The 14824-nt window shown below is 35.4% G+C and overlaps 1 protein-coding gene across 1 annotated transcript in view; it reads right to left on the reverse strand.

Annotated features, from left to right (window-relative positions):
- Window positions 1–8019, reverse strand: part of MALRD1 (MAM and LDL receptor class A domain containing 1) — a 584500-nt gene extending 576481 nt beyond the window's left edge. Inside the window, exons 1-2 of the mRNA XM_060293508.1 lie at window positions 8005–8019; window positions 7027–7273 (exon numbers count right to left, since the gene is read on the reverse strand). Coding sequence (XP_060149491.1) covers window positions 7027–7273; window positions 8005–8019 — 262 coding nt within the window. The remainder of the gene's footprint in view (window positions 1–7026; window positions 7274–8004) is intronic.
- Window positions 8020–14824: the final 6805 nt, after the last annotated feature.

Raw genomic sequence — 14824 nt, forward strand, 5'->3', positions numbered from 1 at the left:
AAATGTACACACACACTCACATAGGTGTCAAACAGTTTTTAAATACCAAGAAATTACCTTGCATTACAATTACTTAGTTGATGTCTGTTTCCAATGTTCTTTGTTCTCTTTAATAAACAAGGATAATGATGATGTATTCTGGAAGTGTTAGAACTAGAAAAATGGCTAAATGAAACATTTTTATTTCTGAATAGTCTCAACAGGGGTTCCTTTTGTTACAAAATCAATCTAATGAGCATACATTTTCCAACTAATTGTTATTAAAAAAGCAATCATGAACTTCTCATAACTGCCAGATTATTCAAAAATGCATCAGAAAATTTTCTAAGTATTCATTTTCCTCCCAGTAGAGAATTGTGTATTTTAAACCATTTGAACAATTTTTCCTGAATTGTGGTTGACTTGCCTTTTATAATCTCATATCCCCCACATCTACATTCAAATCTGATAGTACTTACTATACTAAAGTGTGTCTGCGTGGAGATTTTCCTGCTACCACAGCAATGCTGCAGTCGGACAACATGAGGAACGGGAGGAATGGGATGCAGGAACTTAGGAGAATCCACGTTCCTCGGCTTTTTGAACTTGAGCAACTCATCATTTTGTTTTTAATTTTGTGATCCCACAGGTCCAGCATACTGCAGTGAAAAAGAGAGGGTATCTCCATGTTGTGCTTTGAGGTTGCTTGGAAGACCCAATTATCTTCTGAATTGGCTTCCACCATGCCAGATTCTCTCATTAAAATTTTACTGCAGAGCCATTCGTGGATTCAATCATTAACACCATAAGTGGAGAAAAATATTAAACTATATCCTCAAGTGATAGTTAACATAGGGCATGCTTCTGAGAAAATGGTAAGGAATAGAAAAAAATTTTAACAGTGGTAGTGGTGAAGAAATTGATGCAGAGCTCGGGATTAACTTAGTATGAGTAGATCATCACAATATAAAGTTCTTAGAAGACAGGGAAACTGTAAGAGTTAGGAGAACTCTAAAAAGGAGAGGTAGAAGGTATTAAAAGCAAGCCATTTGTTTCACAATTTTGCCTGGGCCTATATTAATAATGCACGTTTCTTTTCCTCCTGAAAGTTCTATGAGGCACAGTTGCAGACTTGCCTAATGTTAAATCCTGCTTTTCTTGGAAAACTGTGCCAAAATATAGAATGCATCATTTTAACCATTTCACGTATATAGTTCTGTGATAAAAACAGTAATTCACATTCATATGCAACCATCACTACCATCCAAGTCCACAACTGTTTCATTTTCCCCAGCTGAAACTTTTCATTCCTCCCTCCCGAGCCCCTCGGAACCACCATTCTACTTTCTGTCTAAAAATTTGACTACTCCAGGTGCCTCATATAAGTGGAATCATGCAATATTCGTCCTCTTGTGATTGGTTTATTTCACTTAGTATAATTGTCCTCAAGGTTCAGCCATGTTGTAGCATGTGTCAGCATCTCCTTCCTTTTAAAGCTGAATAATATTCCACTTATGTATCTACCATATTTTATTTATGCATTCACCTGCTGGAGGATACTTGGGTTGCTTCCACTTTTTGGCTATCGGGAATAAGGTTGTTATCAACATGGGTGTACAAAAATCTGTTGGAGTCCCTTTTTTCCTTTCTTTTTGATATGTCTCCAGATTTGAATGGCTGTATTATACAGTAAGTCTATTTCTAATATTGAATGGAATTGCCATACCATTTCCACAGAAGCAAAAAGGCTTTACATTCCCACCACCAATGCACAAGTGTTCCAATTTCTCAACATCTTTGCCAATACTTGTTATTTTCTTGGGTTTTGTTTGTTTGTTTATAATAGCCATCCCAATAGATGTGAGGTGGTATCTCATTTTGGTTTTGACTTGCATTTTCCAAATGATCAATGATATTGAACATCTTTTCATGTGCTTATTGGACATCTGGATATCTTCTCTAGAGAAGTGTCCATTCAGGTCCTTTGTTCATTGCTTGTTTTTTGTTGTTGAATTGTACGAGTTCTTTATTTATTCTGCATGTCAATGTCTTAGATATATAGTTTGAAAACATTTTCTTCCATTCCATGGATTGACTTCTCATTCTGATAGTGTCCTTTGATACACAAAAGTTTTTCATTTTGATGAGCTGTAATTTATCTAGTTTTTCTTTGTGGCCTGTGATTGCCAAAAAATCATTGCCAAATCCAATGTTATGAGGCTTTTCCCCTGTGTTTTCTTCTAAGGGTTTTATAGTTCTAGCTCTTACATTTAGGTCTTTAACCTATTTTGAGTAAATTTTGGATATGCTGTAAGGTAGGGGTCCAAGTTTAATCTTTTTGCATATAGATGTCCAGTTTTTACCACACTGTTGAAAAGACTATTCTTTCCCCATTGAATGGTCTTGGCACCCTTGTCAAAAATCATCTGACCATCTATGAGACAGCTAATTTCTAGGCTCTCTATTGTATTTCATTGGCCTATGTGTCTGTCTTTATGCCAGTTCCATATTCTTAATTACTGTAGCTTTGTAGTAAGTTTTGAAATCATTAAGTGTGAGGGCTATAAGATGGTTCTTTTTCAAGATTGTTTTGGATATTTAGGGTCCCTTAAGATTCCATATGCATTCTAGGATGAATTTTACTATTTCTGCAAAAAATATTCTTGGGATTTTGAGAGGGATTACTTTGAATCTATAGATCACTTTGGGTACTACTGACATCTAAACAATATTAATTCTTCCAACCCATGAACATGAGGTGTCTTTCCATTTATTTGCATCTTCTTTAATTTCTTCCAGCAACAATTTTTTGTTTTCATAACCTTGGTTATGTTTAGTCCTGAGTATTTTATATTGTTTGAGGCTATTATGAATGGACTTTACTTCCTTTTTAGACTGTTCATCGTTAGTGCACAGAAATGCAACTGATTTTTGTGTGTTGATTTTGAATCCTGCAACTTTGCTTAATTTGTTTCTTTGTTCTGACATTCTTTTCATAGACTTTTGGAGTTTTCTACATTTAGGATCACATTTTCTGTGAACAGAGATAATCTGACTTGTTCATTTCCAATCTGAATTGCTTTTATTTCTTTTTCTTATCTAATTGCTCTGGCTTGGACTTCCAGTACTATGTTGACAGAAGTGATGAAAGAGGGCTTTCGGTCTGTCACCATTGAGTATGACGTTAGTTGTGGGTTTTTCATATACAGCCATTTGTGAGTTAAGGTAATTTCTTTCTATTCCAAGATTGTTAAGTGCTTTTATCTCCTTCCCTTCTTGAGGAAAGCTATTTATTACATAGTTACAAAATTTTACATACATTTTACTGTTTGGAAAATGATTTCCTTCATGTAGATAGCATATAAAAACATTTGTACAAAGAATTACCTCCCTTACTCTCATTTAATGTAAAAATTAATGGCCAGTTCCTGCAAAGGATGAAATAAATTCAAAATAGTCCAATTAAATGAAAGTAAAATTTATTCTCAAAAGTAGATTTCCATGAAAGAGTGCTATTATTTGGCCTGGCAATGTGAAACCATTAATTAATTTTTATCAGGGAAATGTTTATCTTTCACACTGAACTAATTTTATTAGTTTCATTGAAACAAAAACAGGAAAAACTGTAAATCAGAAAGGTATGTGATAGCATATGGAATTACAACTTCCATAGCTCACACCAGAATTATCTAATATTACTTAAGTTGGAATCTTGTCATATAGTTGCCTTTAATCTCAAGCCATTGAGCACATCTTTGGCAAGAATTTGACATAGATACCATCATTGTCACATGAGAAAAAGATTTCCAAACCATATTTTAACTATAACACTGTTTCAAGATTAGTGAATTTCACAGAATTTGTTATAATAGCCCAAACTAAGACATTTTGCTATGATGAATAGGAGTTTTAGTTGATTAATAAAAAATATGTTTAAAACATTTTACATCCAATGTAGTGGTAAGATAAATATTGCACATGAAATCTCACATTTCACTCTATTAATGCTTATCTTCAAGTATTTTAATGAACTTCTACAACTACTTTTAAAAGTAGTTGACATTTATGTCATCCTACTGAAGAAACAATGTACTTACTATCATCTGATTAAACACTACCACCTCTCAGATTTTCAGAATGCACCTCTAATGTAATTTTCACACATTTCACATACAAATTTAGATTTATATGAAGTAAAGACCTTTTGAAAAAATTATTATTCCTAAATCCAAAAAAGTTTGCAAAAGAAGTTAGGTAATACTTCAAAACTTTATATTTCATCAAATCAAAGTATTAAAAATAGACCAAATGGAAATGTTCTTAAGCAAGACATGTACGTAGGGGAGAAATTATTTAACTGAATATATTTTTCCATTTTGAGTCACAGTAATTTTAGCTCTAAAAGTAAATGTATGGAACAGTTAATGTTAATACTAACTTCAGGTATGCTACAGTAATTATCTAATTACTGGAGTAATTTCTGAGAAAATACTGGAGTATTTTCTGGTAATATTCCAGTGGTAGGAACCCACTGCAGGGGATATATCTCAACATTGTAACACTGTATCAACAGTACAGTTTATAGTCTTATGGTTGACTCGGATCTGCATAGCAACATAAGTAATATTACTGTTTTACTGTTGAGTAAAACTAAAATAGAGTAAAGCCTTTATATATCAAATAATTCTGAACAATTACTAGAAGAGAAACTAAATTATTGCTGTGCTTAATAGAATGAGGAAGACCAGGCAATGGGGTTCTGCGTAGAAGCAGACATTGCAACACTAGAAACATAATTCTTTAAAAATACCCAGATCAGTACCACAACATGTACTTCCCTGGCTCAGGATATTAATAAATTCTAATGAAGAGAGATTCTTGTCAACATTAGAACCAAATAGTTGTTACACCTAAAAATTATTTTTCTTGCTCACGATTTATTGTGTTCAATATTGTGTATAAATAGAATTTGTTTCATTGTGAAGATTTAGTCTTTTTAAATCTAATATCTTTAAAAAATACTGAGTTAAAATAATAGGTTCAAGTATTCTGAAAAACAGGTCCATCATGTAAAATAAAAAAATTTTCAAAAACACTATTAATAGAATCAGTTGCATCCAAATTTCAACTTCAACTATGCCAATTTCATTTTAAAAAGTCAACATATTAATCTATTTCTTTAAAGCTCACACCATTTGTACTTTAAAGAGGGTCACAGATTAATTTTTTTCCCGAAACGTGACTACTGAAACATCATTATAAAGTCAGCTTCAGTAAAAAAAAAAAAATCTTGTCTATAATTTTAGCATCACAAATTTTCAAGAGAAAAACTGCTTGGCCATCATTATTCCTCCACAATATTTTCCCCCTAGTGGGTGTACAAAAGAAACTCACGCTTTAAAGTGATTCTCAATTTTATCTACAGGTTATCCCATTTTAAATAAAATACCAAAGTGGAAACTTCTCAGAAATGAAAAGCAAAAAAGCCAAAAGGTGACCTCCCAGTGTAACATTTAAAATGAAATTTGTTTATTCGACAAATCTGTTCCTTCACTCTCCTCTAAGGCTGGGCTTATTAGTATCTTTCATGTAGCTGAGACCTCGCCCACTGGGCGGCTTCCCCTTCTTTCGCATTAACCTTTTCCCTGAAGCAGGACTACGCATGTTATCACAGCAACCACGCAGAAAGGAAGCTTCAGAGGGATTAGTGGTGGAAGGGACTTTGCATTTCTTGTCAAACCAACCGAGTGGTTCATCTTAGCTGCTCACCAAAGAACAGCAAGGGCTTTCCCCAGACAGGCCAGAGAAAGGACAGCACATCCACATGTAGCGTCTCTGGGGAAATGGGACAAATATAAAATGAATCCCTGTCTTAGGAATTGTTAAACACAAAGTGCAATCAAACAGCACGATCACAATTCCCAAACTATGGGAGAAAAATCTTCCACCTGTTTCCTTCTAAAGGGAAGAAATTATTCAGTAATCACTCCTCTTGTTTTAAAGTAATAACGACTGAATATTTGAATAGAATGCCAACAATGGTAAAATCAAACATGTAGAACCTTATGTAGGAGAAAAAAATGAAGAATTCTGTAAACACTAATTAATATAGTATCTGAATAAAAAGTAGAAAATACGTTTGAGCATATTGCTCTAAAATACTAGACTCAGTGCCTCTAAATAATTGACTCAACAGTTACTAAAAATCAACATGAATGAACCTATTTAATTGTATGATAATGTTTTTTATGAAAGGTGACTGTAGGAAGGGCGCTAGTTCCATTGATGAAATGCAGTCTTCTTTCAGGATGTGATACTGATAATAGAAACTACAGAAACATGCATGTCTCTACCCATATCTTCCCTTGGTGAACTTTTATTAATGTTATACCTGGAGTATTTTCCTGCCAGTGAGATCAGTTTATCTCACTTTATGACCTCTTATAATAAACTGGAGGTTCAAAATCACACAATTAGTAGATGGTTTACCCAGGATCCAAGTCTAGGCCCTGCACTCTCTGATGCTTGCACTCTTTCCTCTGCCTTAGAATCAAAGGATATAAGTCATTTATGCTCTGTGTATGAGAGGTACCAACTCACTTGGTGGTAGTGTCCTATAAGCAAAAATAAAATCTTCTCACCCAACCTAAACTTCATTTCAAATATTCCCATACTGAACTCAAACTTAAGCTCATAATTTCCATCACAGCATTTTGAAACTGCAGTCACAAGCTTCTTTCAAATCTTGTTTCACTGATACACCATTAAAAGCTACCTTTCTACATTTCACTCCTTCTTTATAATCGGTAAAACTGATTCAAAATACATCCCATTTAGTTAGAATCTTAGCAATCTGATACCATTTAATTAGAGTTATTTTTATTTGTGGATCTCTTTCTTAAAAAGAGTATTTTAGTTTCTGACTGACTCTAAACGCCTATAAATGGGATCCGTGCAGGGCCAGGTGTCTTAGCCTCCCCAGGCGGCTCAGCAGCCTCTGGACTAAAGGTGGACAGGACTTGGAGGAGGGAGAGGAAGGGAACTTACATTGTTGTTCATCGCTCATGTCGCCACACTGATCTGTGAAGTCACACACATTGTCAGGAGGCAAGGAGACCCCATTGTCACACTGAAAGGCTTCCATTCCTTGCTGAACCAGTACAGAGGTGAAAACGCAGGAAACCCAAAGGGTACCAAAAGCTTCATCCTTCAGGAAAGCTAACATTCTGGCCAGGCAGAGGAGCACTGTCTGACAGGTCTTCTTAGAGATCAGGCCGTTGTAACGGGTGGGTTCCTAATTAAAAACATTCTTTCTCTTTTCTCCATTTTTTGATTTCCAGATTTGCCTCTTATGACTGAAACTGCTGGTAACTATCCGCAACTCTTAACAAATGAGTCCAAGGCAGTTCATTTACTCTTTCAGGGGAGTGTCTTTAGAAAATATTTAACTTGAACAATTGCACCATTTCTCTATCTAGCTAAGCACAGATGTTTATTGCCCTATGTATACCATGTTTAAACAATTTAAGCCCTTATGATAAATTTTTCTTTCAGGACATAGCATTAACTACTAAAGGGCAGGCACATAAATGGGAGGAAAATTACAATAAAGTTATAAGTAACATAAAAAGGTTCTATATTAACTCCTATGCTTAATCATGTTCATGTAATTTAGAACATTATTGTCACTAAAACTCATTCAAATACTTCAGACCCAATTATTAGAATTGTTTCATGAGAATGAAATGCTTGTCCTCTATCACTGAATGGAAACTTTGCATTGCTTGCTTAGATAAACTGAAAACCACAGGATTTTAAAAACTGAAGGGACATCGGGGATCATTATTTTCCAAATCACATTACTTGGACACAAGAAAGTTAAGGGATACTTATGAGGAAACACAGTAATTTGGTATTAGAAACTGGAATTCAAATATCCTGCTACCGGGTGCAGTGTTTCTTCCTCTGCAGTACACGGATTTTCATGTCAGTGCATCTTCATGTGCTTTTACAAGTGAAACATACAATTTCAGGATCCATATTCAGAATGAACAGTACACTAAAGTTCAGAACACCTGAACTTTATATTATAAATAATAACATTTTATGAAGGTGAATAATTATAGAAATTATATGGAGTTAAATATTCAAAAGATTCCTTTATACTTGATTTCTTAAAGGCATCTTGAAGTTCTATTCAAGTATCTTCTTTTAATTTCTGCACTATAACTGCAAGAGACGGAGACACCAAGACTATAAGAAGAGACTGGAGAATGCAGGGTGGAAAGAACCATAGATCAGGGACAGAAAACCCTTCTGTGCTTTTAAAGAAGATACAAAGAAAGCAGATTTTCCCATATTCTAAGAAAAATGACTCAATAAAAACAATATTCTAAGATATGAGCATTCAGAATTCTAGGAGGAAAATCCATAATTTGCCCTATTACAATTGACCACTCCACACAATTTAGCATTTCATTGCTCTGTGCTCCACTCCAATTTCAGAAATATTTATTCTCCTTACCTCTCTGCTTTGTAAATGAATTCTAAGAAACACATTGCCTACTTCTCTCTTTGTGTATCTCTTAAATGTTGACTCTCCTTATAATTCCACATTAGTCCTCCTCTCTGCTCAGATTATACATTTTTCTAGGTTTTCTCTTCATGCTCATAATTTCAAGTAATATCTATACATTGTTATCTCCCCAACCTATATCTGAAGTCCTGATATGACATGTTACTCAAACCAATATCTTAAGTGTTCTTCCAGCACACACACACACAACACATAGCCTAATTGACTTGTCTACTTGAATCAAAAACTAATTTCATCTTCCTTCCCCCCCACCCAACCAACCAGTCTGTCTTTACTCCCCTATTCTGTATTTCAGTGAATGGCGCCTTCTTCTGTCCATCTCGCCAAGCCAGGAACCTATATGTTGGTCCTGGACTACCCTTACCCGTTCTACCCATCAATCATCAAGTCTCACACATTCTGTATATGTCAAGACTCCATCAATTCTCAACTCAGCAATACCCTGAACCAGATGTTTCCACTACCCAAAACTCGTTTCCCATTCTTCAGGCAGAGTGATCGTTCTGAAGCATAAAGCCACGCCTACATATTTCCGGAAGCGCCATATTTCCTAGCACGGCTTGCAAACACAGCTCACCTTCCGCAGTTCACTGCTGATTACATCTTCCTCTGTGTTCTCAGTCAAGATCTTACTCAGTTATTACACTAGCAGTTTTCTGAACATGCCACCTCTAGACTCCTGATCTGAGATCCCTTTCCCACCCCAAGCACCAGGTGAATACTAATTATTCTTTAGTTTCCAGCTTCAAGGACTACTGCTAAAGTATCCTGGCTTATTTTCTCAGGCTGAGTTAAATTTCATTCCTGGGTTCTCTCACAGCCTTCTGTTCTCACTGATCTTAGCACTTCTGGGGCTGGTGTGGTCATTGCAGGCTTACTTCAGTGATTCCTCCATTAGTCTGTAAGATTGGAGCTGGATTGTGACTTTCTCACTATTGTATCCCCAGTTACTAGCAAAGTTCCTGGCAGATAGATGTTGCTCAATAAGTAATTCCTTATTGAATGTATTTTATCAGGGCTTACCATCATTTCAATTTTTGCTAGGCACATGTAAATAAATGCAAGATGTGAATTTTTTTTTTTTTTTTTTTTGTGGTACGCGGGCCTCTCACCGTTGCGGCCTCTCCCGCTGCGGAGCACAGGTTCCGGACGCACAGGCTCAGCGGCCATGGCTCACGGGCCCAGCCGCTCCGTGGCATGTGGGATCTTCCCGGACAGGGCCACGAACCCGTGGTCCCCTGCATCGGCAGGCGGACTCTCAACCAGTGCGCCACCAGGGAAGCCCAAGATGTGAAATTTTTAAATGCCATTACATAAAAGATACATAGAGAAAGGGCCCAAATTTGCTGTCTCACTGAAATAAGAGATATTTATCCAAAAAGAAAAAATAAGATATACATTTCTTGTGTTCAATGTGGCTTTTCTATTTCTAAATCTCATGCTATTTTTAAAGGCCCTTTAGATTTTGAAATTGCAATTTGTGTTTCATTGGCAATGCACTACACCATCCCCCTACACTGAATAAATAAGGAATGCATCATATCAAAGCTCATTCCAGGTTTTCCTTTTTAAGGACGGACGGAAGGAAGGAAGGAAGAGAGTAAAAATGAGAAAAAGTTAAGAAGAAGGAAGAGAAAGATGAAGCAGAAGAGTGTAAAAAGGCACGCAAACACAGAAACATTTCAGTTTTACATCCGGATTCTGAATTTAGGTCCCGTAACATTTTATACGTTCACTATTTTCCATTTAGAAAAAAAAAATCACATATTTCATTGCTGTCATAGCTGTTTACTGCCTAGTTTCAGCTGGGAAACTCCTTTATTAACTGTTACCACCTACTAAAAATAACATTACTCGGGCTTCCCTGGTGGCGCAGTGGTTGAGAGTCCGCCTGCCGATGCAGGGGACACGGGTTTGTGCCCCGGTCTGGGAAGATCCCACATGCCGTGGAGCGGCTGCGCCTGTGAGCCATGGCCGCTGAGCCTGCGCTCCGCAACGGGAGAGGCCACAACAGTGAGAGGCCCGCGTACCGCAAAAAAAAAAAAAAACATTATACTGTTTCAAGTGCCATTCATCATTTAGACAAGAAATGAACTGGAATGGTGGCACCTAAGGTAAATCAGTACAATTCAGTAGTATAATAGTTTATAAAGTAAATTTATATTTTGTTGCCAAAAGATAAAATTATATTCAACTGATAATTTCTCTATCACTTTTTCTCTACATATACCAAAAGGGGCAAAAAAATAAACTGGTAGCAACCAGAGTTTTTTTTATCTAGTTTATTGAGGAAAGCTAACACATCTTAGAGATCCAGTGCTGTAACACTGGGCTGCGGGCATCATACATATTGTCTCATTATGTCCAAAACATCTTGCATTGTTCCCTACTTCTACTTTAAAAAAAATATTACTCAGTTGTCCAAGATCACAAATGATGGAGCTTGACTATATAATTTTAATTGAATTATAATGCTTCTGGATGAGACTTCCAAGAGGCAAAGTGACAGAGCAAATTCATTTTAAAAAGAAATGACATACTGTTTTATCTTTTTTAAAAGATTGAGCACCTACTTTACACTAGATATTGGGTGTAGGGAGATAGGAGAGATACAATGAAAGATAAGACAATACACCTAACTTACAAGGATTTACAACCTGGGAAGTGCATATACGACCTTTATAAAAAATGTACACACACTGCTTCTAATTTGGTCTTAAAAAGAGTGGATTATGTTTTCTATAAAAAAATAAGCCAACTCTCAAGCTACAAAGAAGGTAGATGTTGGATGGAGTGAGATATAAAATGCTTTAAAATATATAAATGAGGGGCCTCCCTGGTGGCGCAGTGGTTGAGAGTCCGCCTACTGATGCAGGGGACATGGGTTCGTGCCCTGGTCTGGGAAGATCCCACATGCAGCGGAGCGGCTAGGCCCGTAAGCCATGACCACTGAGCCTGCGCGTCTGGAGCCTGTGCTCCGCAACGGAAGAGGCCACAACAGTGAGAGGCCCATGTACCGCAAAAAATAAAATAAAATAAAATAAAATAAAATATATAAATGAGCCCTGAGCCTACAAAATGCAGAGCAAATTCCCAAGAGTTGAAAGGGAGATAGAAGGAGACATAGCCAATGCAACAGAGTTTATTATTGAATGACTGTCCTCAAGAATATTTTAAGGAAAATTCCAGAATTAATGTGGAATAATCATTGAAAGAAAGTATGAGATGCAAGAAGAAGGGGTGAGTAAATACTGAAGCTCTATTGCAGATTAAAGTGACCCAGAACCCTAATCTTGAAAGATGAACTGAGAAAGGTCATTAAAAGATTTCTATTTACATAAGATAGGGAAATAGAAGTGCTATCACTACAGAAAGCCAGAGGAAGAGTATGCTAGGAAAAAAATTCCTGGCACCTTCAATGAGGATTCCCATAGATTATGACCATCCAAATAAGAGCTCACAGCGAAAAATTAACCAGCAAATGACAAACAAGACTCTATGACTCAGGGCCAGCACAAAAAAATAAGCAAAGGTACAATTAGATACCTGATAATGTCATATATTGGCAGTATGTCACTGTGAATACAAAATAATTATGTATCAAGTGTTAAAAAGATTAAATTTTTAAAATAAGCTCTAGGAAGAAGAGACTAGCCATGCTTTTGTTAAAGTGACCAGGAAAAATATAATCACTGAGAATGAAAGAAAAGTAGATGGTATAAGTAGGAAGAAAATAAACAAATGAATAAAGAATTTAGTGAATTGGAAGACAGGTATTTTTTAAATGTACAAAATGTACCATAGAGATGTATGCACACATTTTACAATATAGTTTAAGACTGTAGAACATAGCATGGTAGGGTCCAAAATATGACTAAATGAAACTTACAGGGGAGATTTTAAAAAAAGAATGGAGAGGCAGTATTTGAAATAAAACTTTTCCAGAAGTGAAGAAAGTCATGCACTCTGAGGATTCAGATGACTGCAATGACTGCAAGTACTTCGAATCCCTTACCCCTCCCCTCCACCTTCCCTTGATAAAAGAAGTAGTCCTTTCAATTATTCCAATTCTCTACAATCTCTTCTAGAAAACAGAAGCAGAGGGAATGCTTCCTAACTTATTCTGTGAGGATAGCATTACCCTATTACCAAAATCAGACAAAGACAGTAAAAGAACGAAAAGTTACAAACCAATCTCTCATGAACATAGATATAAAAATCCTCAACGAACTACTAGAGAATTAAATCCAAAAATGTATAAAAATAATTATATGCCACTGTATATATTACCAAGTGGAATTTATTCCAGGTATGTAAAATCAGTTCAATATTCAAAAATCAATTAATATAATCCATCACATCAAGAGTCTAAAGAAGTTATATGATCATATCAACTGATGCAGTAAAAGCATTGGACAAAATCCACCATTAATTATAATAAAAACTCTCAGAAAACTAGGAAAATAAAGAAATTATCAACTTGATAAAGAACATCTACCAAAAACCTATAGCTGACATCATACTTAATGGTGAGAAACTAGGTGTTTTCTCCCTAAGATTAGAAACAAGGCAAGGATGTCCTCTCTTCCTATTCCATATCACACTGGAAGACCTAGCTAATGCAGTAAGACAAAAAAAGAAAAGAAAAGATATACTGATTGGGAAGGAAGAAATAAAACTGCCTTTGTTCACAGGTGACATAATTTTACATGTAGAAAATCTTTTAAAAATCACACATAAAAAACCCCTGAAACTAATAAGTGACTGAAGTAAGGTTGCAGGATGCAAGGTTAATATACAAAGTTAATTGATTTCCTATATACCAGAAATAAACAATTAGCATTTGAAATTAAAAACACAGAACTATTTTTATTAGCACCCAAAAAATGAAATGTATAGATATAAATCTAAAAACGTATGTACAAGAGTAGTATAAAGAAACCTATAAAATTTTGATTAAAAAATCATAGAAAATCTAAATAGAGAGATATCCCATGTTTATGGATAGGAAGACTTAATGTTGTTAACAGCTCTTCCCAACTTGATGTATGGATTCAACACAATTCTAATCAAAATTCCACCAAGCTATTTTATGAATATCCACAAAGTAATTCTAAAGTTCATATGGAAAGGCAAAGACCCACAATAACCAACACAATACTGAAGAAAAACAACATTGGAAGACTTCACAACAGTGTGAATACACCACCTGACTTCACAAGTTAGTATAAAGCTACAGTAATCAAAACAATGTGGTACTGGTAAAAGAACAGGCAAATTAATCAATGGAACAGAATGGGGAGTCTGGAAATAAACCCACACAAATACAGTAAGTTGGTTTCTGACAAAGGAGCAGAAGCAATTCAATGGAGAAAGAATAACCTTTACAACAAATGTGTTGGAAAAACTGGACAACCACATGCAAAAAAATATTAATATAAACATGGACTTTAGAACTTTCATGAAAATTAACTCAAAATAGATTATAAACCTAAACATAAGAAGTTTAACTATAAATTCTAGAAAATAACATTGGGGAAAATCTAGGTGACCTTGGGTTTAGCAATGACTTTTTAGATATAACACCCAAAGCACTATACATAAAAGAAAAAAAATGGGTGTTTGATTTTATTAAAATTAAAAATATGTCTCTGAAATTCTGTTAAGTGAATGAAAAGACAAGCCACAGACTGAGAGAAAATCTTTGCAAAACATTTATCTGATAAAAGACTTGTAATCCAATATAACAAAGAACTCTGAATACTCAACAACTAAAAAAAACTAATTCAAAAATGGACAAAAGAAAAATGGATTATAGCCTTTAATCCAAAACTGGAAACCATAAAACTCATAGAAGAAAGCACAGGGAGTAAGCTTCTGGATGTTGGTCTTGGCAATTTTTTGTTTGTTTGTTTCTGGATTTGACACCAAAAACAAAGGCTGCAAAAGCAAAACTAAACAAGTGGGACTATATCAAACTAAAAACCTTCTGCAAAGCAAAGGAAACCAACAACAAAATGAAAAGGCAACCTATGGAGTGGGAGAAAATATTTGCAAATCACATATCAGATAAAAGGCTAATATCCAAAATATATTTTTTTAAAAACTCACACAGCTCAATAACAAAACCCCCCACAAATAATCCAATTTAAAAAATAGGCAGGGGCTTCCCTGGTGGTGCAGTGGTTGAGAGTCCACCTGCCGATGCAGGGCACACGGGTTCATGCCCCAGTCTGGGAAGATCCCACA

The sequence above is a fragment of the Globicephala melas genome, chromosome 2, assembly GCF_963455315.2.
Source record: "Globicephala melas chromosome 2, mGloMel1.2, whole genome shotgun sequence".
Taxonomy (NCBI): Eukaryota; Metazoa; Chordata; class Mammalia; order Artiodactyla; family Delphinidae; genus Globicephala; species Globicephala melas.